Source organism: Mustelus asterias, unplaced genomic scaffold (assembly GCF_964213995.1).
Source record: "Mustelus asterias unplaced genomic scaffold, sMusAst1.hap1.1 HAP1_SCAFFOLD_44, whole genome shotgun sequence".
In the NCBI taxonomy this organism is placed as follows: domain Eukaryota; kingdom Metazoa; phylum Chordata; class Chondrichthyes; order Carcharhiniformes; family Triakidae; genus Mustelus; species Mustelus asterias.
In genome coordinates this window covers 2,685,609-2,711,996 of record NW_027590121.1, presented here as the reverse complement: position 1 = coordinate 2,711,996, position 26,388 = coordinate 2,685,609, and the positions used below count along the sequence as shown (strand labels likewise).

Sequence of the window (26,388 nt, the reverse complement as noted above, 5' to 3'; positions counted from 1 at the left end):
ATGGATCTGTCAATCTGCCTCAATCAGCACCTTCAGGAGAATTGGGAGGGTGAATATTAGATACAGCAGAGTGAGAATGGAGGGAGAGTGTGTGGGATGGAGATTTACAGCTTTTGGGGAATGAGAGAGAAAAGAATGTTTCATAGAAACTGGAATTGTCTGTTCTGAATTTCTATCCTGTACTGACACTGATGACTTTTGTAAATTCCTTTTACAGAATATCAGAAGGTGAGAACTTACAGACAGAAATCTCAAACCAAATGTCACATCAACATCTGACAGGATCGCTCAATTCATCGGGACCTGAATATCACTGACCTTTGAATCTAGAAGGGGAAATGTTTCTCTGTTCTGTCTGCTTCTGAAGATTTTAAGCATCTGTGTGACTGGAAAATCCGCAAGACACACACACACACACCTGAGTCAGAGTGCTCCAGTGCACAGTGGAAAGAGCTTTAACCAGTTACACAGCTTGAAAATACATCGCAGCATTCACAGCGGGGAGAGATTGTACCCGTGTTCTGTGTGAGATTTAACTGATTGTTTAAACTACAGAGTCACAAGGACACCCGCACCATGGAGAAACCGTGGAAATGTGGGGACTATGGGAAGGGATACATGTGCCCATCTCGGCTGGAAATTCATCGACGCAGTCACACTGGGGAGAGGCCCTTCAGCTGCTGTGTGTGTGGAAAGGGATTCACTCAGTCATCCGAACTGCGGACACACCAACTAATTCACACTGGGGAGAGGCCCTTCACCTACTCTGTGTGTGGGAAGAGATTCAGTCAGTTATCCAACCAGCAGAGACACCAGCGAGTTCACACTGGGGAGAGGCGGTTCACCTGCTCTCAGTGTGGGAAGGGATTCACTCGTTCAACCACCCTGCAGAAACACCAGCGAGTTCACAATGGAGAGAGGCCGTTCACCTGCTCTCAGCGTGGGAAGGGATTCACAAACTCTTCCAGGCTGCAGAAACACCAGCGAGTTCACACTGGGGAGAGGCCGTTCACCTGCTCTCAGTGTGGGGAGGGATTCAGAGTCTCACCCCACCTGCTGAGACACCAACAAACTCACGAGTGATTCCAGGGGTTGGATTCTGCTGTTATTGTTTCTGCTCTCAATTACATCCAGGACTGCATTTTGTTCATTCTCACAGTTGGTCAATGGGGAGGGTCAGAGGGTTTCTTTCTGCTGGACTGGCAGGTCTCACGACTTTGCCTCCAGTGGCTGGTGCTCGGAGGTTAAGAGATATTTAGTCAGCATTTCTGTTTGAAACCCCCCAAATGTTCATCCAATTTCCTTTGTAATTGTTTATTGTCTCCACTTCCTCCACCCTCGTAGGCAGCGAGTTCCAGGTCATTACCATTCGCTGCATCAGAATATTCTTCCTCACATCCCCCCTTCCTCTCTGACACAAAACCATAAATCTGTGTCCCCCTCATCCTTGTCCCTTCAGCTAATGGGAACAGCTTTTCTTTGTCCACCTTATCTAAACCTGTCAGAATCTTGTTCACCTCCATCAAATCTCCCCTCAACCTCCTTTGCTCCAAGGGAAACAACCCCAGCCTGACATCGACATTAAAGAACAAACTCACAGAATATGTTAATACCTGAAATTAAATGGGAATGTTTAATTTCTGTTTTAAAGATATTGTGAATATACTTTCCTGGACAATAAAGAAATAACTCAGCTTGGGTGCAGTTGAATGAAATGTATCAATCTGGTATCCACCTACAGTTAGTGAAAGTCTGGAATGTGTAGCTGGAAATCCCTCCCTAACAGCACTGTGGGTGTACTTACACCTCAGGCATTGTAACAGTTCAGGAAGGCAGTGTTGGCGCTGATCGTGGCCGAGGCAGCTACATACAGCCACATATTCTGTTATAATTGAAGGACTGCTGATTGAATGTGAGGCATTATGGGACTGGACTATCTTGACCACATTCCTGTGACTGCTCAGTTTCTGCAATCACGAACCATTAAAGCTGCTTAGCAGGGCCCCGACAGAGGACCTGGTGAGAATATTTACTCAGAATGAATTAGAATTAAACTTATTCCAGGATCGGCTGGTGTTCAGCGGCTGAGATACTTGAATCTGTAAAAAGGGGGTCTGACCAATCAACGAACGATGATAGGTAGTTGGTTCAAAGCGTTCCCAGGCATTATTTGAATTATTTTATTATACATTTATGACCTGATAGTCGGTGAAGTGACGGTATACTCCAAGTAGCACTGGATTGAAAAGCGGACCTCTGAGAGTAGATTCTAATGTTTATAATCCTATCCAAGCATGGCCAGTGAAAAATCAGAGCTCGAGTGGGGACCTGATGGGTCTCTTACCTGCCATTTGGAAACTAACAGTAAGAAACTTATCGATACAATGATAAGAGAATAGAGCCAATGTTTTGAGTCTGGATTACACTTCAGAAGAGCTCTTATGAAGGGTCACCCAGACTGGAAACATTGGCTCTATTCTCTCTCCACAGAAGCTGTCGGATCTGCTGAGACTTTCCAGCATTTTCTATTTTTGTTTCAGATTCCAGAATCCGCAGTATTTTACTTTTATGATAAAATGATTAGTTCTGATTGGAATCCCCACGACCCTCCCGCAAAACAGAGGGAGTGGTGGCAGAAGGAGAAAAAGGATAAGGATGATAAAGGCTGGGTTCTGATTCTCATGTCGAACGAACAAAACGAGTGAATCAGTTTATAAAGAACAGAAGTGACCCATCCCAAACAAAAACTGATCAAATTAAAATTATTCGGTTGAGGAAGAAAACAAAAAGAATAATCGATGAAGTTTAAAATTAAGTTTGTTTTGTTGTTCGAGAAGATTTTAAAAATTATGTAAAGTGACGTAATTGTGTGCCATGTTTTTTCTGCTCACTCCCCACCCCTTTAGGTTCTGTAGAAAAGTTAACCCTTTCAGCAGACAGTTCATTTGTTTTTAAATCGCCCAGAAACTTATGTCTATTTTGCTTTATAATTGAGGATTCATGGGAACCAGTTAAATGTGGAAATTTTAAGCATAGCCACCAAGACCATATTCACTTGCGGTGTGACCCCGAGTCAGGAACAGTTTCAGAATCAGCAACCATTACTGAGAACATGGCAGAGGGTCATGCTGCTGTGGATGTTCACCAGGAAATGGTTCCAGCTTTGCCAGTTGACTCTGCTGTGGGAGTGGAAGAGGAATGTTCATGTACAGATTCTCAAACTACCTCTTCACCTCCCATTCCAGAAACACCATTACAAGATTTACCAGTGGTATTGTACAGGTTGCAATGCAACCACAAAGCTCCTGACAGACTTCCGTATTGTTAAAGACATTACTTTGTTGTATTTCTGTCCTGATGGAGGATTGAAATTTAAGGGGAGGAGAAGTGTTACAGAGTGTTCTTCTCAACCTTTCTCCCTTCTGAGCACGTGCGGCCTTTGGGCGGGGTTTCAGTCTGCAAGTCCAGGCTGGTTCCAATGCTCCTGTTTCCTTTAGTTTGCCAATGATTTTTAAACTTTGTTATTTATTTATATGAAGAACATCGTGCTTTTAACAACACGTTTGACTACCTTATCTGTGGACTGAAGTTCCCACAATTGTAAAGCAGGAGATTAGTTAAATGGACAGCCTGAATTGAGAGACAATTAAAGAATAAATGATTAATTAATACAGATGTTAGAAAGGCTGGAAATGTAAATTTGAACACAAAAGTTTATAACTTTCAGAATTATAAACATTAAGAACGGTTAAAATGTTGTGGGGATAATAAAATGTTCCCTTCGGAGGATAACAGAATAGAAAAAAACAGATAACAAGACTTGTTAGCGTGGCGCGGTGCCACAGTGGTGAGCACTGCTGCCTCACAGTGCCAGGGACCTGGGTTCGATTCCTGGCTTGGCTGACTATGCGGAGTCTGCACGTTCTCCCCGTGTCTGCGTGGGTTTCCTCCAGGTGCTCCTGTTTGTTCCCACACTCCAAAAGACGTGTGGGTTAGCCATGTTAAATTCTCAATCAGTGTATCCGATCAGACGCCAGAGTGTGGCAACTAAGGGATTTTCACAGGAACTTCATTGCAGTGTTAATGTCAGCCTACTTGTGACACTAATAAATAAACTTTAATACTTTGTTAACCTTGACTGGAGGGAATGAATCAGCTCCTGATCAAGATGTCTCAACATTGAATGACTGATGTTAACCAATTATTGGTCAACACTCAGGCAACCCCAAACTAAGAGATATCGTTTGAGAGAAAGAATTGTCTTAAAATTCAGACAATGTGTGTAACTAGCTAAAAAACCAAACCAGTTTCATTATTGACAAGTCATAGACCAATTGGCTAATTCCCAACAATTGGCTGAGCTGGGCTTTCTACATTTTGAAAGTATAAAAAAGGGGATTCGAGAAACCAATTTGGCAAAAGTTTTTAAAAGTTCAAGGTTTTTTAAAGTTTATTTATTAGTGTCACACATTCACACTGCAATGAAGTTACTCTGAAAATCCCCCAGTCGCCACACTCTGGCGCCTGTTCGGGTAAACTGAGGGAGAATTTAGCATGCTCTATGTATAACCAGCAAGTCCTTCGGTCTGTGGGAGAAAACCCACAGAGGGGGAATGTGCAGACTCTGTACAGACAGTGACCCAAGGTGGAACTCAAACCCGGGTCTCTGGTGCTGTGAGGCAGCAGTGCGAACCACTGTGTCCTACAGAAATGTGTTGGGAGCTGTTGATTTTACAAGTTATCCGTGTTTTCAGAGCCACCACTTCATGTCCTGGTCTGAGAGGGATGGAGGGAAGTTAAAGTTAAGCTTTCTCCTTTACTGTTGATCGATACTTTGATTTTTTATCTTTCTGACTTGTTACATTTTTAATGGTGAATAAACTTTCTGAATTCACCATTTAAAGTGTTCTTTCTTGCCATATGGTTAAGTCACTGGAACCTGGGTGAGTTATGATTAGGGAGGTTGTTGTAAACAAGTGAACCCCATAAATCTGAGTTCAAACAATTCAAAATTCTTACATATGGAATGCAATCCTTTATTCTGAGAGAAATTGAACATTGAAGTAAAGATGTTCTGCTTCAGTTATACAGGGTGTTGCTGAAACTGCATCTTGAATAGTGGCTGCAGTTTTTGTCTCCTATTAAACAAAGGATCGTAGAATCCCTACAGTACAGACAGAGGCCGTTCTGTCCATCGAGTCTGTACCAAACACCATCCCATCCAGGCCCTATTCCCATAACCACATGCATTTACTCCAGCCAGTCCGCCTGACACTAAAGGTCAATTTATCATGGCCAATCAACCTAACCCACACATCTTTGGACTGTGGGAGGAAACCGGAGCACCCGGAGGAAACCCACGCAGAGAATGTGCAAACTCCACACAGACAGTGACCCGGGCTGGAATTGAACCTGGGTCCCTGGTGTTATGATGCAGCAGTGCTAATCACTGTGCTGCCATGCTGTCCCATTTTATAAATACCATGGAAGCAGTTCAGAGGAGGTTTACCAGATTGATTCCCAATCCAGTAGTGTGAAATATTAACACTGTTTCTCTCTCCATAAATGTTGCCAGACCTAATGCATTTTTCCAGTCCTTTCTGTATTTATTTCAGATCTACCTGTAGCGGTAGGAAAAATATTTATTATCCAGGATAAATAAATGTCCTTCATCAGCTTTTGTGGATCATTTCAGTGGAAATGTGCTCTCCCAGGCTCAGAGAAGCAAAGTTGTGAGACCGGCCAGTCCAGCAGAAAGAAACCCTCCGACCCTCCCACTTCAACTGTCAGAATGAACATGGTTCAGTCCTGGATGTGATTAATAGCAGCATCCAACCACTGTCATCATTCGTGAACTCGTTGGTGTCTCCGCAGGCTGGATGACTGAGTGAATCCCTTCCCACACAAACAGCAGGTGAACGGTCTCTCCCCAGTGTGAACTCGCTGGTGCTCCCGCAGGCTGGATGATGTTCTAAATCTCTTTGTGCAGTGAGAGCAGCTGAACGGTCTCTCCTCAGTGTGAGTGCGCTGGTGGATAACCAGATCCCGAGAACTTTTGAAACCACTGCCACAGTCAGAGCATTTAAAGGGTCTCTCCTGGGTGTGAGTGAGATTGTGACTCAGCAGGCTGGATGAATGAGTGAATCCCTTCCCACACACAGAGCAGGTGAACGGTCTCTCCCTGGTGTGAATTCGCTGGTGCTCCCGCAGGTGGGATGATGTTCTAAATGTCTTTGTGCAGTGAGAGCAGCTGAACGGTCTCTCCCCAGTGTGAATGCGCTGGTGGATCGTCAGTTCCCGAGAGCTTTTGAAACCATTTCCACAGTCAGAGCATTTAAAGGGTTTCTCATTGCTGTGAGTGACTTTGTGTTTTGACAGATTGGATAACTGCATAAATCCTTTCCCACACACCAAGCAGATGAATGGTCTCTCTCCAGTGTGAACGCGCTGGTGTCTCTGCAAATCGGGTAAATGAGCGAATCCGTTCCCACACTCAAAGCAGATGAATGCTCTTTCTCCAGTGTGAACCAACCGATGTCGCTGCAGATGATATAACCGAGTGAACCTCTTCCCACACACAGAACAGGTGTATGGCTTCTCTCCGGTGTGAATACGTCGATGAATTTGCAGCTCAGAGGGGGTTTTGCAACCCTTCCCACAGTCCCCACATTTCCACGGTTTCTCCATGGTGCAGGTATCCTTGTGTTGCTCCAGGTTTGACCATCAGTTGAAGTCTCACACAGAACAAGATTATAGTGCCCTGCTGTGATGGTGCAATATTTTTTCAGGCTGTGTAACTGGGAGGCTCTTTCCACAGTCACTGCATGGGAAAATCTCAGTTGATTTTGTGTGTGTGTGTGTGTGTGTGTGTGTGTGTGTGTGTGTGTGTGTGTGTCAGTCCTGTTCCAGTCACACTGATGTTTAAAGACTGCTAAAGCAGACAGAACAGAGAAACATTTCTCCTTCTGGATTCAAAGACCGAAGATATTCAGGTCCCGATGAATTGAGTGACTCTGTCAGATGTTGATGTGATGTTTGGTTTGAGATTTCTGTCTGTAAAATCCTCAACTTCTGATATCCTGTAAAAGGAGTTTACAAAGGTTATCACTGTCAGTACAGGATAGAAATTGAGAACAGACGATTCTAGTTTCTATGGAACATTCTTTCCTCTCTCATTCCCCAAGAGCTGTAAATCTCCATCCCACACACTCTCCCTCCATTCTCACTCTGCTGTATCTAATATTCACCCTCTGATTGAGGCTGATTGGTAGATCCATGCTCACTGCTTCCTGTCCTGGACAGAGAGAGCTGGAAATCTCCATGCAGGCTGCCAGACAGATATATGTCTATCTGACTGGACTAACAATGTATGGAATATACAGACTGGATTCACTTCCTTTCCCTTCAGTTGCTGCAAGTCCCCAATTTCCCCCGGAATGAGAAAAGAAATGGAAAGGGGGAGAAAAGAAAAAGTGTTTCACTCACAGATGTTGGCCTTTTTTAAGGTCAAACCAAATAAACAAACTCAAGTTAAATCAGGACAAAGTAAAAGGGGCAGCTCCCCAAAAGGAGGGGGAGCAGCCCGAACAAAAATCAAAGTAGAAAGGAAACTTAAAAACATCAAATCACAATGTGATTATTAGGGTCGATAACACACCCCAACCCCTGCGGTGCCCAATGGGGGCGGAAGGCGTCAAGCGCACCCATGGACATCGCATGTTCCCTCTCCAGGGACACCTGGCCGCGAACGTAGCCACGGTAGAGGGGCAGACAGTCAGGGTGGATGGCCCCCTCGATCGCCTGCTGCCTGGACCGATAAATGGCGCGCTTTGCCAGGCCCAGGAGCAAGTTCACAAGGAGGTCACCATCCCGACACGCCCCTCTCTGCGAGGGTTTCCTCTGGGTGCTCCAGTTTCCTCCCACAGTCCAAAGATGTGCGGGTTAGGTTGATTGGCTATGCTAAAGAAATTGCCCCTTAGTGTCCTGGGATGCGTAGATTAGAGGGATTAGCGGGTAAAATATGTAGGGATATGGGGGTAGGGCCTGGGTGGGATTGTGGTCGGTGCAGACTCGATGGGCCGAATGGCCTCTTTCTGTGCTGTAGGGTTTCTATGATTCTATTGTCCCTCTGAAGACAGAGGTTCTGAACCAGCCCCTGAAACTCCGCCCATTGTGACCCGCCACCGACAGCAGCGCATGCGCTCTCCTTCCCCGCTGAAACAAGATGGCGGCCGATAACCGGGGCCTGTTCCCGGGATAAAAACCTGGGAGCTGTAAACCCGGGACCTGCAGGGTCTATTCGGGCCGTGCGGCCGACAGCGGGTGTTTGTGAAGCCATAGCTACCTCCCTACCCCGACTCCCGGCTCCATTTCTCCCGCAGCCCCACCGACTCACCCGTTGAAAAAAGCATCTCCCGCACTCATAGGGCTCCGGGCTAAGTGACACTGCGCACGCTCCAGATATAGCACCGCGCCTGCGCAATAGGCTCCTTTGGAATGAATGGGACACTTTCACACCCGCAGGGGCACCTGGGAATTAATGGCGTCATTGTCAATCAAAGACAATAATAGAAAATTATCTTGTGCAATGAAGATCAATTAATATTTAAAAATGCATTCCTCGGAATTTGTGCGCTGCCATTCTCTATTTCTAAAATTAATTTAAACCAGTGCTCTCCTGTGGGAATACCCCGAATTTTTAAAACTTTTCCCACTGGTTTCCTCTCTCTCTGCTCTCCTGAAGGTGCTCATACTGGTTGGGTAAATCCCACAGAGACTGATTTCTTTCACTTTCTTTCTCCTGATGCTGACTATTCTGTTTTATGGAATGATACATCACAGATGGAAACCACTTGGCACATCCTGCCCAGTCGGGCTGTCTTTAAGATCTGTCCAATTAATCCCACAGCCCTGCTGGCAGAGTGAGAACAACATCTATTTATACTGCAGCAATGCAGGAGGTGAATGGAAAATGTTTTCCAGTTGCATACCTCTCAGACACACTCACCCCTAGAAAGATAAATTGGCTTGTGTACTAAGAACAAAGAAAATTGCAGCACAGATACAGGCCCTTCGGCCCTCCAAGCCTGCACCGACCATACTGCCCAACTTAACTAAAACCCACTACCCTTCCAGGGACCATATCCCTCTATTCCCATCTCATTCATGTACTTGTCAAGACGCCGCTTAAATGTCAAGACCGTATCTGCTTCCACTACCTCCCCCGGCAATGAATACCAGGCACCCACCACTCTCTCTGTAAAACATCTGCCTCGTTCATCTCTTTTAAATTTTACCCCTCGCACCTTAAACCTATTCCCCACAGTAATTGACTCTTCCACCCTGGGAAAAAGCTTCTGACTATCCACTCTTTCCATGCCTCTCATAATCTTGTAGACTTCTATCAGGTCTCCCCTCAACCTCCATCGCTCAAGTGAGAACAAACCAAGTTTCTCCAACCTCTCCTCATAGCTAATGCCCTCCATACCAGGCAACATCCTGGTAAGTCTTTTCTGGACCCTCTCCAAAGCCTTCCTTCTGGTAGTGTGGCGACCAGAATTGAACACTATATTCCAAGTGCGGCCTAACTAAGGTTCTATAAAGCTGCAACATGACTTGCCAATTTTTAAACTCAATGCCCCAGCCGATGAAGGTAAGCATGCCGTATGCCTTCTTGACGACCTTCTCCATCTGCATTGCCACTTTCAGTAATCTGTGTACCTGTACACCCAGGTCCCTTTGCCTATTAATATTGTTAAAGGTTCTGCCATTTACTGTATATTTCCTATCTGTATTAGACCTTCCAAACTGCATTACCTCACATTTGTCCGGATTAAACTCCATCTGCCATCTCTCCACCCAAGTCTCCAACTGGTCTATATCCTGCTGTATCCTCTGATGGTCCTCATCGCTATCCGCAAATCCACCAACCTTTGTGTCGTCCGCAAACTTACCTATCAATCCAGTTACATTTTCCTCCAAATCATTTATATATATTAGATATATCCTGTGTGAATTCGCTGTTGTGTCCAAAGACTGGATGGCCCAGCAAAATCCTTCCCACACAAGGAGCAGGTGAACAATCTCTCCCCAGTGTGAACTCGCTGATGTGCACTGAGGTTGGATGAACATGAGAACCCCTTTCCACAGGTGGAGCAGCTGAACGGCCTCTCCTCAGTGTGAATTTGCTGGTGTAACAGCAGGTGGGATGAGATAGTGAATCCTTTCCCAAACACAGAACAGATGAATGGCCTCTCTCCAGTGTGACTGTATCTATGGTTTTCCAGCAAGTACGGATAATTGAATCCTTTATCACAATCATCACATTTCCATGGTTTCTCCATTTTCCCAGCCCCAATGTGACCGTGTCGATGGGTTTCCAACCGGGATGGATAATTGAATCCTTTACCACAATCCTCACATTTCCACGGTTTGTCCATGGTGCTGGTGTCCTTCTGTCTCTCCAGGTTGGTTGATTAGTTGAAGCCTCATCCACCTACAGACCATGGTGTGATGTTTTTCAGGCTATGTAACTGGTTAAAGCTCTATCCACAGTCAGTTCACTGGAGCACTCTCACTTGGGTGTATGTGTGTGTCTCAGTTCTTTTTCTGTCACATTGAATTTTGAAATTTTCTTCCACTGACAAAACAGGGAACGATTTATCCCTCCACTGTCAAAAGCAATCATATTTAGGTCATGCTGAATCGAATGGCTCTGTCAGACTTTGATGTGAAGTTTAGTTTGAGTTTCCTGTCTGTGAATCTTCATCTTCTAGTTCCCTGCACAAAGAGTTTTTAAAAACTGCTTCAGAACAGACAATTTCAGTTTCCACGAAACATTTCTCTGTCTCATTTATCTTGAGCTGTAATCCCCATCCCACACACTCTCTCTTGTCCCTGAGCTGAAATCAAACTCATTGCCCCAACTCCACTTTGAGCTCAGCTCCCTCTCCCTCCAGCTGGATTCAGTCCTGCAGGCCATGTGCAGATTGAGAGTACAATCAAGGAGTCAATTATTTTCCTTCCAAGTCAGGGGACGTGCAGCCCCACTGACTCTGTTGTTACCACAATGGGCACACGTGCTCTGCTCACCAATGAAACACCACGATGACCATTAACATGGGCCTGTTCCTTGGAAAAGCTCCATTTCATTTGTGCCACAACAACAGCGGAATTACCTCCTGCACAGGCACAAAGGTATCATCAGTCACAGAAAATAATTGCAGCTGGTGTCTCAAACCTCATTTTACCATTTGCTCCCAGACATTCTCAATTCAATTTTGAAATGCAAACTGAAATCTGGCAAAGTGGGGTAAATTAAACACATTTTAATGGTCATTTTCAGAATGACTATTCCCGAGAATTAATTCCTAAGTCAGTAAATTAAAATTCTCATCAGCAATGTAGGCAGCACAGTGGTTCGCACTGCTGCCTCACAGCTCCAGGGACCTGGGTTCGATTCCCAACTTGGGTCACTGTCTGTGTGGAGTCTGCCCGTTCTCCCCATGTCTGCGTGGGTTTTCTCCAGATGCTCCGGTTTCCTCCCATCGTCCAAAGATATGCCAGTTAGGTGCATTGGCTATGCTAAATTGCCCCTTAGTGTCCTGGGATGAGTAGGAAGATGGGGCGGGGCTGGAGGACCGAGCGGGAGCGGCTGGTCCTCCAACCAATCGGAGTGAATGAGGGGCGGGACCTGAAGCATGCGCAGTGCGGGTAATGGCGACGGACGGTTTAGAAAATTGAACATCATCAACTATCTCCCTCTGTTAAGACCCGGGAATGAAGCCCAGCAGGACCCGAGAATGAAGCCCAGCAGGACCCGAGGACTCATCAGCCCACAGCTCCAACAGTTTGCTGAGGACCACTTCCCTGGGAATTGTGCTTTTTCAGAGTTCATCCCACACTTCTGTTTTCTGATTTCCAGCTGTTTCTGAGTTTTAACTGTATCTCTATTGTGAACACCGAGGCAAAATACTTGTTCAATTCATCTCCCAGCTCCTTATTTTTCATTATCAATTCCTGGACTCACTTTCTATTAGACAGTTAAGAAATGAGGTGGAGCAAGTGACTGAAGTGTCAGTCAGGGAGCACTATTGGGAGCACCAATAGTTTCAAAATCGTTCTGGAAAAAGATAGGACAGGTCCACAGGTCAAGGCCCTAAACTGGAGCAGGGTCACTTTTGTGGGCATTAGGCAGGATCGAGCAGATGTCGATTAGGTGAGTTTGTTTGAAGGGAAAGGAATGACTGGCAAATGGGAGGTTTTAAAAGTGTGACATCAATAGTCCAGGGGCAGTATATTCCTGTTACGATGCAGGGAAAGAATGCTAAATTTAGGGATCTCTGGCAGACAAGGGACATTGAGGCTCTGGTCAGGTAAAAGAAGGAAGCATACATTGGGTTTAGACAATCGGGGACAAATGAATCACTCTGACTATAAAAAGTGTAAGAAAATACTGAAGAGGGAGATCAGGAGGACAAAAAGAGGGTCTGATATGGATCTGGCAGGTAAGATTAAAGAAAATTCCAAGAGGTTTGAGAGCTATATTAAGAGTAAAAGGGTGGCTAGAGAGAGAATAGATCCCCTTAAAAATCAGTATGGCCATCTGTGTGTGGAGCCACAGGAGATGGGTGAGATTTTTAATGAATACTTCTCCTCTGTGTTTACTGCGGAGAGCACCATGGGTGCTAAAGAAATAAGGGAAACAAGTGGTGATGTCTTGGGCACACGCATGTTACTTGGGCAGAGGTATCTGCAGCCTTATAAAAGCAAATTACTGCGGATGCTGGAATCTGAAACCAGGAGGGAAAATGCTGGAAAATCTCAGCAGGTCTGGCAGCATCTGTAAGGAGAGAAAAGAGCTGATGTTTCTTGTCTAGATGACCCTTTGTCAAAGCTCTGAAACATCAGTTCTTTTCTCTCCATACAGATGCTGCCAGACCTGCTGAGAATGGGGAGAGAGTGTGTGGGATGGAGATTTACAGCTTTTGGGGAATGAGAGAGGAAAGAATGTTCCATAGAAATTGTCTGTTCTGAATTTCTATCCTGCACTGACACTGATGACTTTTGGAAACTCATTTTACAGGATCTTGAAAGAGGAATCACAGGCTGAAATCTCAAACATCACGTCTAGACGTGACAGAGTCATATCCCTTGGGACCTCAATATCATCGAACTTTGAATCCAGGAGGAGAAATGATTGTCCAGTCTGTCGATTTGAAAAGATTTGAAATGTCAGTGTGAGTGAAAAAGCATCAACACTCTGCCACACTTGAGTGAGTGTGTTCCAATGCACTGACTAAAGAGCTTTAACCAGTTACACAGTCTGAATAAATATCACACCATTCACAGTGGGTCGAGACTGTAATCTTGTTCTGTGTGTGGACGAAGTTTCAACTAATTGTCCACCCAAGAAAGAGGCAAGGTCACCTGCACCATGGAGAAACCATGGAAATGTGTGGACTGTGGGAAGGGATACAGAGCCCCATCAGAGCTGGAAGTTCATCGGCGCAGCCACACTGGGGAGAGGCCATTCACCTGCTCTCAGTGTGAGAAGGGATTTAATCAGTTATCCAGCTTACGGACACACCAGCGAGTTCACACTGGGGAGAGGCCATTCACCTGCTCTCAGTGTGGGAAGGGATTTACTCGGTTATCCCACCTGCTGAGACACCAGCGAGTTCACACTGGGGAGAGGCCATTCACCTGCTCTCAGTGTGGGAAGGGATTCACTCAGTTATCCAGTCTGCAGACACACCAGCGAGTTCACACTGGGGAGAGGCCGTTCACCTGCTCTCAGTGTGGGAAGGGATTCATTGAGTTATCCAGCCTGCAGAGACACCAGCGAGTTCACACTGGGGAGAGGCCGTTCACCTGCTCTCAGTGTGGGAAGGGATTCACTCAGTTATCCAGCCTGCAGACACACCAGCGAGTTCACACTGGGGAGAGGCCATTCACCTGCTCTCAGTGTGGGGAGGGATTCACTTGGTCATCCAACCTGCAGTCACACCAGCGAGTTCACACTGGGGAGAGACCATTTACCTGCTCTCAATGTGGGGAGGGATTCACTCGATCATCCCACCTGCAGAGACACCAGCGAGTTCACACTGGGGAGAGACCGTTCACCTGCTCTCAGTGTGGGAAGGGATTCATTCGGTCATCCCACCTGAGGATACACCAGCGAGTTCACACTGGGGAGAGGCCGTTCACCTGCTCTCTGTGTGGGAAGGGATTCAGAGTTTCATCCCAGCTGCTGAGACATCAACAAGTTCACGAGTGATTCCCGGGGTAGGATTCTGCTGTTATTGTTTCTGCTCTCAGTTGCATCCAGGACTGTATTTTGTTCATTCTCACAGTTGGTCAATGGGAAGGGTCAGAGGGTTTCTTTGTGCTGGACTGGCCGGTCTCAGCCTCCAGTGGGCTGATGCTCTTTGAGTCTTTTTGTGAATACCTGGTTTCAAATGTCACAAGGATCACAGAGTGACAGGGTGTGAGGAAGTTTCGAGATATTTAGTCAGAAGAAAACAGAGGTTGGCAGTGCAAAGGTACATTTCTGAATGGAGGGCTGTGACAAGTGACATTCCTCAGCGATCAGTGCTGGGACTTTTGATGTTTGTAATATATATAAATGATTTGGAGGAAAATGTAACTGGTTTGATTGGTAAGTTTGTGGACGGCACAAAGGTTGGTGGAATTGCGGATAGCGATGGGGACCGGCAGAGGATACAGCAGGATATAGATCAGTTGGAGACTTGGGCGAAGAGATGGCAGATGAAGTTTAATCTGGATAAATGTGAGGTAATGCATTTTGGAAGGTCTAATACAGATGGGAAATATACAGTAAATGGCAGACCCCTTCAGAGTATTGATAGGCAGAGGGATCTGGGTGTACAGGTACACAGGTCATTGAAAGTGGCAATGCAGGTGGGGAAGATAGTCAAGAAGGCATACGGCATGCTTGCCTTCATCGGCCGGGGCATTGAGTTTAAAAATTGGCAAGTCATGTTGCAGCTTTATAGAACCTGAGTTAAACCGCACTTGGAATCTAGTGTTCAATTCTGGTCACCACACTACCAGAAGGATGTGGGGGCTTTGGAGAGGGTACGGAAAATATTTACCAGGATGTTGCCTGGTGTGGAGGGCATTAGCTATGAGGAGAAGTTGGAGAAACGTGGTTTGTTCTCACTGGAACAACGGAGGTTGAGGAGGGCAACCTGATAGAAGTCTACAAGATTATGAGGGGCATGGACAGAGTGGATAATCAGAAGCTTTTTCCCAGGGTGGAAGAGTCAATTACCAGGGGCATAGGTTTAAGGTGTGAGGGGCAAGGTTTAAATCATAGAAATCATAGAAACCCTACAGTGCAGAAGGAGGCCATTCGGCCCATCGAGTCTGCACCGACCACAATCCCACCCAGGCCCTACCCCCACATATTTACCCACTAATGTACACATCCCAGGATTCTAAGGGGCAATTTTTAACCTGGCCAATCAACCTAACCTGCACATCTTTGGATGTGGGAGGAAACCGGAGCACCCGGAGGAAACCCACGCAGACACGAGGAGAATGTGCAAACTCCACACAGACAGTGACCCGAGATGGGAATCGAACCCAGGACCCTGGAGCTGTGAAGCAGCAGTGCTAACCACTGTGCTACCGTGCCGATGTACGAGGCAGGTTTTTTACACTGAGGGTTGTGGGTGCCTGGAACTCGTTGCCGGGGAAGGTAGTGGAAGCAGATACGATAGTGACTTTAAGATGTGTCTTGACATTGCTCCACCAATGACCCTCCCCCCATCATAAAGTCAAAAGCGGAGCTGTTCATTGATAACTGCAGTCCTCATGGCTGAGAATGATACCAGGGATGAGGATTTTTTAAAATTCTTTCAGGGGATGTGAATGTGGCTGGCAAGGCCAACATTCATTGTGCATCACTGATTGCCCTTGTGAAGAAAGTGAGCCACTTTCTTGAATCGCTGCAATCCATTTGGTGTAGGTATACCCACAACGCTGTTAGGGAGTTCCAGGAATTTGATGCAGTGACAGAGAAGGAATGGTGATTGATTTTCAAGTCAGAATGGTGTGTGATGTGGAGTACAATTTGCAGATGGTGGCATTCCCATACGCTGGCTGCACTTGTTTTTCAAGTGGTAGAAGTTAGGGTTTGGAACATTGAAGAAGGGAAAGGGTTAATGTTTATTGTACTCAATGTATTTTGTGCCTAAAAGGTTGAACTTTGTACCTGGAATGTATCACAAACATAGCCCTTCCTTGTGGCTCGCCTCCTTTTTGTTTATATTGCTCCTGGTAGTAATATAAGCCATTTGTTCATGTCTTTCATCTTTTACTTTTAGTATAAGCCATTTGTTCATGGTTCCCTCGCTTGTTTATATCATTCTGATAAAACAGACAGTTAAATATAGATGTTAGGGGATAAGTCTTTCTTTCTCATAGGCTTGTGTATGATTTAAACAAAGGAAGCAAATGGTAGAGTGCGAGAATGGCCGTTTGAAGGAGGACTCCCACTGGAACAGTTGCACTCAGTCACTTCAAAGGAAACGCTGCGGGAAGAGCAGGGGACCAGAGGTGACACCTTGGCTTCGACTACCAGGAGAATTGTGCTTTATGACCCAAGGATACCAGATGGTCTCTAACCATGATCCAGAGACTATCAGAAGCTGTTAAAGCAACTATAATTTATGATCAAGGACTGTTAACTGGACTTTGCTTCATGACTTGTATTGGGAACCCTGATGTATAAATATCCACGCTTCTTGTGTTCAGAGAGAACTTTGGCTTCCGCTTTCAAGGGGTCAAGTTCTCCCATAAGCTTATGAGAATAAAGCATGACTGTATTTTGACTCATACCAGCCTATAGAGGTATATTTTCCGACTTCAAAAATGCTGTGAAAACAGCCTTGGTGATTTCTTGCAGTGCATCTAATATGTGGGATACACTGCCACCATTGTGGGCTAATGGTGGAGAGTGAATGTTTAAGGTGGTATTTGAGATGCTGATCAGGCGAGCTACTTTGTCCTGGACAGGATCTACAAAATTGTTGCAGATACACTCATCCAGGTAGGGAATATTCCACCGTACTCCTGGTTTATACCTTGTGAATCATGGCAAGCCTTTGGGGAGTCATTAAGTGAGTAACCTGCCACAAAACTCCCAACCTCTGATCTGCTCTTGTAACCTCAGTATTTAAATGACTGGTCAATGGTAACCCCAAAGTTATTGCTGGTGGGACATTCACTGATGGTAATGCCATTGAATATTAAGGGAAGATGGTTAGATTTTCTTGCTGGAAGTAGATATTTCCTGATAATTATGTGGTATCAATATGAATTGACAATCAGCTCCAACCTGAATGTTGTCCTGGTCCTGCGCTGCATGCGGGCAGCATCAGTATTCAGAGTTGTGAATGGTAATATACACTGCAATCATCAGTGAACATCCCTGTTTCCCACCCTACGGTGGGGAGACGGTAATTAATGAAGCCGCTGAAAATGATTAGGCCCAGGAGACATGAGGAACAACAAAATATATTTATATAGCGCCTTGAAATAATAAAATATCCAGGGAGCATTGTAAAATAAAGTATGATATTGAGCCACAAAGAAGATATTAGGTTAGATGACCAAAAGTTTGATCAAAGTGGTCGATTTTAAGTGGTGTGTTAAAGGAGTAAAGCGAGGTGGAGAGTTGGAGACGTGTCGGGATGATATTCCAGAGGTTGGAGCCTAAGCAACTGAAGGTAGAGCTTGCAATGGTGAAGCAAGGTCAGGGACAAACTAAAGACCAGAATTAGAGCAGTGTCATATATTGAGGTTTGTGGGGCTTATCGGAGATTATAGATATTGGGACAGGCAAGGTCATGGAGTGATTTGAAACCAAGGATGAGAATTTTAATATTAAGTTGTTGCTTTACTGGGTGGATCATCGTGCACGAGGGTGATAGTGGAATAACACTTAATGTGAGTTTAAACCTGGCCAGCAGAGTTTTAGATGAACCCTGCAGTGACCCTTGCAGTGATGACTGACCTCCAACAACCACAGCCATCCTCGTCTGTACCTGGTATATCCCCAACCGGTGGAGAGTTCCCCCCCGCCAAATCCCACCGACTCCAACCCTGTGTCGGTCCCTTTCTGCCAAACTCAGTCAAATGATGTCTTGATGGATTTTCTTTGTTTTTTTTTTGTTTTTTTTGTTTTCTTTGAGAAAACAAAATTTTCTTTGTTCTTCGTTCTGTTTGGAACATCCCAAATGCTCATCCAATTTCCTTTGTAATTGTTTATTGTCTCCACTTCCTCCACCCTCGTAGGCAGCGAGTTTCAGGTCATTACCATTCGCTGCATCAGAATATTCTTCCTCACATCTCCCCTCCCCGCTTGCATCTCTGACCCAAAACAAGAAATCTGTGTCCCCCTCGTCCTTGTCCCTTCAGCTAATGGGAACAGCTTTTCTTTGTCCACCTTATCTAAACCTTTCAGAATCTTGTCCACCTCTATCAAATCTCCCCTCAACCTCCTTTGCTCCAAGGAGAACCCCAGCCTGACATTGACAATAAAGAACAAACCAACAGAATATGTTACTGTCTGGAATCAAATGGGAATGTTTAATTCCTGTTTTAAAGAGATTGTGAATATATTGTCCTGGACAATAAAGGAATCAGCTATAACTGAGCAAGAAGAAGTCGGTTTCAATGTGGAATTGACTGGAATATTGTCTCTGGATTTAAACAATGGAGGAACTACAAACATGGAAGAAAATGAATTTCAAAATGTGAACTCTGTACAGACTGTTTTCAAAATAGAACTTGAAAATTCACAACTGAACAGCAATGAAGACTCTCCTTTTGCAGGAGGAACTTTGGATTATAATTATTGTAAGAAGAAAACCGTCAGAAAAGACTGCAAGCAGTAATTTCCATCTTCAGTGGACTGAATTCCTGGACATGGAACCCAGCAGTGTGCTGTTACCAAGCTGGACTTGTGAATGTGAAGTGGACAATGGAGGGATTATTATGTCTGTTGCAGGTTATAAGATAGATCAACATAGGAAAACAGTGGATTTAGGAACAGGAGTTGGCCATTTGGCCCTTCGAGCCTGCTCCGCCATTCAATAAGATCATGGCTGTTGTTAAGATATACAGCATGTTGTATATTGTAATATTCTAAATGGGATATTATGAAGGTGATACATTTTCATTTTTTCCTGTTTTTGTTACAGAAATCTAATTTTATAATTCCTATGTTTTAGAAATATGAATTAGTTGCAAGAATTGCTTTTAAAAAATGGAAAACCTGGATTGAGAATCTGACAAAAACACCCTCAGGGAATTCGCAGTCACAAAGCATGGCCCATGTTGGTTTAAGAAGTCAAAACTCGAGAGGTAAGAACTGTAAAAGGTCAGCTGGATCTTTTAGCTGGAGACATTGGGTCTGACAATTATTGTACTGTTTTTGTTCGGTGAATTCTTCATGCAGAGCTCAGGGAAAAAGGGTTTAGTTTTGAAGCAAAATATCTGTCGGACATTCCACCTGGTCTCTGTTACCATGGGGATATGTGATTCAGGGTGGAGCCTTGGTTAGAATTAGACCATAAGATATAGGAGCAGAATTAGGCTATTCGGCCCATCGAATCTGCTGTGCCATTCGATCATGGCTGATAAATCTCAATCCCATTCTCCTGCCTTTTCCCCGTAACCTTTTGAGTCCTTTCCAATCAATGACCTGGTTCCACAGATAGACAGCGGACAGTCTGCAGTTAGCTTGGAAGCCACCAGTTGTGGGATCAGGAGCTGTGAACCAGCTGTGGGACTAGAAGCTGAGAGGACCATTAGAAACCAGGGGTGTTTCCAACATTTAAATCCCTCAGCAAGAATGCAGTGAAGCTCATGTTTGGACTGAGGAGTCCACAGTTTGAGAGCTTAAAGGAAAATTGGAGGCTTGTTTAATGAAAAGATAATGGATGGACTCCCATAAACTCTTGGAGCTTGGAGAAGATCTGAAGTACTGGGGAGAATTAAAGTGAATTGAGAGCTTTGACATACCTTTGGGATGGTCCGAGGAACAGAAGTGAATGAAACTTCAAGATATTAAGTATAAAGAAACTCTTGGGGTGAGGTAAAAAAACAGAACTAGGTTTATATCATAAATCTTTATTGTATTCAATTTGTGGTGTTGTCTTTTTAAATTTTATTTAAACATACAGTAAAGTTTGTTTTTGTTTAACAATGTGGAATCTTGTGATGTAATTCTTTCAGTTAATCACCGGGTGTTCGAATTTCTCTGCAAACGTTAACAGTCCTGACCGGGATCGCAAAAATTCACACAGTGTTGCAAAACAAATCGAAGAAAAAGATGGTTTTTCTTCTTCAGTCCAAACGTTACACATGAAGAAACCCTCTTCTGGTATCTCCAATAATTTGTTGCTTCGAGCAATTCTTTTCATGGAACAATCAGATAATTGATGACTGAAAATGGAACTAATTGTATCCCTTTAAAGCAGGAGGGCGATCGCCCGGCACAGAGGGGAATTAGGGATTTCTCCCATAGACCAATTGACAGGGATTCTACCCTCCAACCACCTGAAGTGAATTCTTTACATGAATCATCCGTGCCAGTGCAGGTATCAACTTGCAGTTTGGCTGATCAGAAAATGCTTTGTTGCTGATTATCCTTGTGTTAGGAAGTGACGATGCCAAGGCCAGATCTTGTTTCCTCCTTGATCGGGATGTAACCCGTGTCCACATCGCCATTTCATTCTTCCACTGGTTGTAAGGTTCAGACTCCGAGAGCATCAGCAGGTAATCAGACCCTGACAATTCCCACTGCCTTTCAGTCATTTCTCACAAAAGCTGCTGGGATTGGAAGTTTCTGTCTGAAATATACTTTCTTTTAGTTTCCAACCTTCACCATGAGACAAGCATTTTCTGTTACCATGTTATAATCCTGACAGCCTTGGGGCGGAGTCAATCTTTATTTGGTCTAGATTTATTCACAGAATCAAACATTACAGGTTCAACTCTGACTCCAAGTTATATTAGTGAGTCCCACTTTGTACCTGCTCATTATAACTGTCTAATCAATGCCCTCCATTTGAATAAATTTAACCTCTATTGATATAGTTAACACCCACAGGCAGAGAATCCAAAAGATCACTAATCGGTGTGACTGCCATGGTGTCTCAGCAGCTTGGTTGAACAAGTGAATCCTTTCCCACACACTGAACAGGTGAATGGTCTCAGTTTGGAAATGAAGGGAAAATAAAATTTCAGGCAGAAGCTTCCAATTTGGTAGGTTTTATGAGAAATCGCTGAAAGTGAATGGGAATGATCAGGGTCTCTCCCCAGTGTGAATTCCCTGATGTTTCAGTAGGTCAGATGATGTTCTAAACCTCTTTACACAGTGAGAGCGCCTGAACGGGGTCTCCTCAGTGTGAATGCGCTGGTCGACCCTCAGGTAGGCTCAGGTTTTAAAGCAGCTCCCACAGTCAGAGCATTGAACAGGTTTCTTATTGGGGGAGGTGCCTCAGTATTCCAGCAGACTGGATGATTGACTGAGTCACTTCCCACACACACATCAGATGAATGGCCTTTTCCCAGTGTGTAATCGTTTGTGTCTCAGCAGACTAGATAATTGAGTGAATCCCTTCCCACACTCGGAGCAGATGAATGGCCTCGGCCCAGTTTGAATGCGTTGGTTTGTCAGCGGGAGGGATGAGTGAGTGAATCCCTTCCCACGCTCTGAGCAGGGGGACAGTCCCTCACCCGTGTGAAATCGCTGGTGGTTCTGCAGGGTAGATGACTGAGTGAATCCCTTTCCACACACACAACAGGTGAATGGTCTCTCCCCATTGTGAACCCGCTGGTGTGTCAGCAGGGCAGACGGATCGCTGAATTTCTTCCCACACTCAGAGCAGGTGAATGGCCTCTCCCTGATGTGAAGTCGCTGGTGATTCCTCAGGGTGGATGAATCACGAAATCCCCTTCCAAACTCAGAGCAGGTGAACAGTGTCTCCACAGTGTGGCTGCATCGAAGGGTTTCCAGCTTCGAGGGACAATTGAATCCCTTCCCACAGTCCCTACATTTCCATGGTCTGCGTGTCTTTGTACATTTGCAGGTTCAGATGAAGGTTTGATCCCATAGATAACACATACATGGTCTCTCTCCTCACTGTGAATCCTTCAATCTTTTCCAGGCTGTGTAACTGGTTAAAGCTCTTTCCACAGTCAGTTCACTGGAATACTCTCACTCGAGTGAATGTGTCTCAGTGATTTTCCAGTCACACTGATGTTTAAACAGTTTGAAGGAACAGACAAACATTTCCCATTCCAGTTTCAAATGCCGATGGTATTCAGATCCTGAATAATTGTGTGACTCTGTCAGATCCTAACGTCATGTTTGTTGAGATTTGTGTCTGTAAATTCTCCCCTTCTAATAGCCTGTGAAAGAAATTCACAAAAATCATTGCTGTCAGTACAGGATAAAAACTCAGAACAGACAATTCTAGTTTCTGTGGAACATTCTTTCCTCTCATTCTTGAAAATTTGTAAATCTCCATCCCAAACACTCTCCCTCCATTCTCACTTTGCTGGACCTGAAATAGACATTGTCCTGAGAGTGCTGATTCGTCCTAATCGACAGATCCGTGCTGACTGTTTCATGTACAGGACACATATTCCTGAAATCTTCACACAGGCTCGTGTCTCAGCATATAAAAAATTAGCATATTTAGTGGACTAAAAATGTATGCAATATTCAGAACTCTATTACATGATTAGAGATACAGATGGGTGCGGAAGAACTTGACTTAGGGAGCAAGCAATCATGTTCTGGAACTCACTGACGATGAGAGTGGTGGAAGTGGAGACGACCAGTGATTTCAAAATAAAATTGGTCGGGCACTTGAAGGAATTAAACGTACTGGGGAACAGGAATATCGAGGAAAAATGGCACTGAGTGGATTCCCCGACAGAGACTTGGCATGGACTCAAGCTGCTGAATTGATTTATCTTGTGCTCTGCTGACTCTTTGACTGGAAAATATACAGTGTGGTTACAATACTATTCTGGAATTAAACAAAATCAACTAATACAAATCCATAAATAACGTACCTAATATGCACCATATAGTAAGAAGTCTCACAACACCAGGTTAAAGTCCAACAGGTTTATTTGGAATCACGAGCTTTCAGAGCGCTGCCCCTTCATCAGGTGAGAAGGAGCAGCGCTCTGAAAGCTCGTGATTCCAAATAAACCTGTCGGACTTTAACCAGGTGTTGTGAGACTTCTTACTGTGCCCACCCCAGTCCAACACTGGCATCTCCACATCATATGCACCATATAACAACACCAGACATATCAATGTTGTTACGATCTTCATGGTCACCTTATAATAAACAAATTCCCACAAATCCCAATGGAATAAACTAAAAGACAATGTTTCATTTTTAAACATTTTTACTTTCAAAATTAATCTAAAATTAACATCACTGAATCATTCATTAAGAAACAGTATTTGAATAGACAAGATAAATTACACTTTAAAAAGCTCAGACAATAAAAACAGGTTCCACAAAATCACAAACATTTCCCCCTCAGTATATTTGGCTCTAATTCCAGTTCCAGAGAATTTCTCTGTCTCTGTATTTCCGAGGGGGGGAAAGAAAGTGTTTTCCTCACAGATGTTGTCCTCTTTTTCGGTCAAACCAAGTAAACAAACTCAGATTAAATCAGGACAAAGTAAAAGGGGCAGCTCCCCAAAAAGGAGGGGGAACAGCCCGAACAGAAATCAAAGTACAAAGGAAACTTAAAAACATAAAATGAGAAATACGATGTTGTCCAGAGGATGAAGTTTGAGTCTGTGTGTGAAGTTTGAGTCTGTGGTGAAGTTTGAGTCTGCGGTGAAGTTTGAGTCTGTGGTGAAGTTTGAGTCTGTGTGTGAAGTTTGAGTCTGTGTGTGAAGTTTGAGTCTGTGGTGAAGTTTGAGTCTGCGGTGAAGTTTGAGTCTGTGGTGAAGTTTGAGTCTGTGTGTGAAGTTTGAGTGTGTGTGTGAAGTTGGAGTCTGTGGTGAAGTTTGAGTCTGTGGTGAAGTTTGAGTCTGTGGTGAAGTTTGAGTCTGTGTGTGAAGTTTGAGTCTGTGGTGAAGTTTGAGTCTGTGGTGAAGTTTGAGTCTGTGGTGAAGTTTGAGTCTGTGTGTGAAGTTGGAGTCTGTGGTGAAGTTTGAGTCTGTGGTGAAGTTTGAGTCTGTGTGTGAAGTTTGAGTCTGTGGTGAAGCTACAAACAGAAGCTGTTCTGTTTCAAATCAAACTGCGGGACTTGGAAGAAAATGATGGGAAGAGATTTTCCAAAGTCCCCTCCCCCACTCCCTCAGCTGGCAGCCCAGCACGCAGGCGCAGAGAGTGCTGCTGAGCCGAGCTGTCCGGAGCAGGCGCAGAGAGCGCTGCTGAGCCGAGCTGCCGGAGCAGGCGCAGAGAGCGCTGCTGAGCCGAGCTGTCCGGAGCAGGCGCAGAGAGCGCTGCTGAGCCCAGCTGTCCGGAGCAGGCGCAGAGAGCGCTGCTGAGCCGAGCTGTCCGGAGCAGGCGCAGAGAGCGCTGCTGAGCCCAGCTGTCCGGAGCAGGCGCAGAGAGCGCTGCTGAGCCGAGCTGTCCGGAGCAGGCGCAGTGCGGCTGCCGCCAGCGGTCGCTCTCGATCTCTTTTTGAAGCAGCAGCCGCCGCAGGGAGGGGGGAGGGGGAGATCACCGTGCGGCTTCTCGCTCTGGCCGGAGCCGCCAGCCGGTTGCCTGGAAACCGTGGCTGGAGGAGGTGTCGGGGGAGGAGGAACAATGGGTGAGGGCGGGACTCCCGGGTCCGCGAGCCGGGCCTGCGCCATGGAACCCCGACACGTCACTGCGGAACCGAGTAATTCCTATTGGCTGATTCAGGCAGCGCTCCATTGTGACGTCTCAATGCGGAAGTTGTCCACTGAGCTTCAGATTAAAGCTTCCACTTGGATTTGAAAAGACTTCGGCCATCAGTGAGTGGAAAAGCAGCAACACCCTGCCACACCCGAGTGAGAGTGTTCCAGTGCACTGACTAAAGAGCTTTAACCAGTTACACAGCCTGAATAAATATCACACCATTCACAGCAGGGAGAGACTGTACCCGTGTTCTGTGTGTGGACAAGGCTTCAACTGATTGGCCACCCAAGAGAGAGGCAAGGACACCTGCACCATGGAGAAACCATGGAAATGTGCGGACTGTGGGAAGAGATACAGAGCTCCCTCTCTGCTGGATGCTCATCGGCGCAGCCACACTGGGGAGAGGCCATTCATCTGCTCTCAGTGTGGGGAGGGATTCGCTCTGTTGCCCAGCCTGCAGTCACACAAGCGAGTTCACACCGGAGAGAGACCGTTCACCTGCTCTCAGTGTGGAAAGGGATTCACTGTGTTATCCACTTTGCAGAGACACCAGCGAATTCACACTGGGGAGAGACCGTTCACCTGCTCTCGGTGGAGGAAGGGATTCAACCAGTTATCCAATCTATGGACACACATGCGAATTCATACTGGGGAGAGGCCATTCATCTGCTCTCGTTGTGGGAAGAGATTCACTCGGTCATCCGACCTGCGGACACATCAGCGAGTTCACACCGGGGAGAGGCCATTCACCTGCTCTCAGTGTGGGAAGGGATTAACTCGGTCATCCAACCTGCAGACACACCAGCGAGTTCACACTGGGGAGAGGCCATTCACCTACTCTCAGTGTGGGAAGAGATTCACTCGGTCATCCGAGCTGCGGACACACCAGCGAGTTCACACTGGGGAGAGGCCATTTACTTGCTCTCAGTGTGGGAAGGGTTTCAGTCAGTTATCCACCCAGCAGAAACACCAGCGAGTTCACACTGGAGAGAGGCCGTTCACCTGCTCTCAGTGTGGGAAGAGATTCACTCAGTCATCCCACCTGCGGAGACACCAGCGAGTTCATACTGGGGAGAGGCCATTTACTTGCTCTCAGTGTGGGAAGGGTTTCAGTCAGTTATCCAACCTGCAGAGACACCAGTGAATTCACATGGGGAGAGACCATTCACCTGCTCTGAGTGTGGGACGGAATTCACTCAGTTATCCCACCTGTTGAGAGACATCAGTGAAGTTACACTGGGGAGAAACTGTCCACCTGCTCAGTGTATAAAAAGGGTTCAGAATTTCATCACGGCTGCTGAGGCACCAACAAGTGCACAGGGGTTGGATTCTGCTGTTATTGTTTCTGCTCTCAATTACATCCAGGACTGCATTTTGTTCATTCTCACAGTTAGTCAATGGGGAGGGTCGGAGGGTTTCTTTCTGCTGGACTGGTCGGTCTCACAACTTTGCCTCCAGTGAGCTGATGTTCTTTGAGTCTTGT

The 26,388-nt window shown here is 45.5% G+C and overlaps 2 protein-coding genes across 2 annotated transcripts in view; one reads left to right on the top strand and one right to left on the bottom strand.

Annotated features, from left to right (window-relative positions):
* The window catches only part of LOC144482999 (uncharacterized), a 28,276-nt gene extending 2,227 nt beyond the window's left edge, over positions 1-26,049 (top strand). Inside the window, exons 2-4 of the mRNA XM_078201824.1 lie at positions 218-920; positions 13,528-14,236; positions 25,330-26,049. Of these exons, the coding sequence (XP_078057950.1) occupies positions 577-920; positions 13,528-14,236; positions 25,330-26,049 (1,773 nt within the window). The 5' untranslated portion in view covers positions 218-576. The remainder of the gene's footprint in view (positions 1-217; positions 921-13,527; positions 14,237-25,329) is intronic.
* On the bottom strand, positions 5,078-8,447 carry LOC144482954 (uncharacterized). Its single transcript, XM_078201790.1, has 2 exons — positions 8,396-8,447; positions 5,078-7,079 (listed from the first exon to the last, which is right to left on the bottom strand). The coding sequence occupies exon 2, from the start codon at positions 6,685-6,687 to the stop codon at positions 5,845-5,847; it is 843 nt and encodes a 280-aa protein (XP_078057916.1). The 5' UTR covers positions 6,688-7,079; positions 8,396-8,447; the 3' UTR covers positions 5,078-5,844.
* Positions 26,050-26,388: the final 339 nt, after the last annotated feature.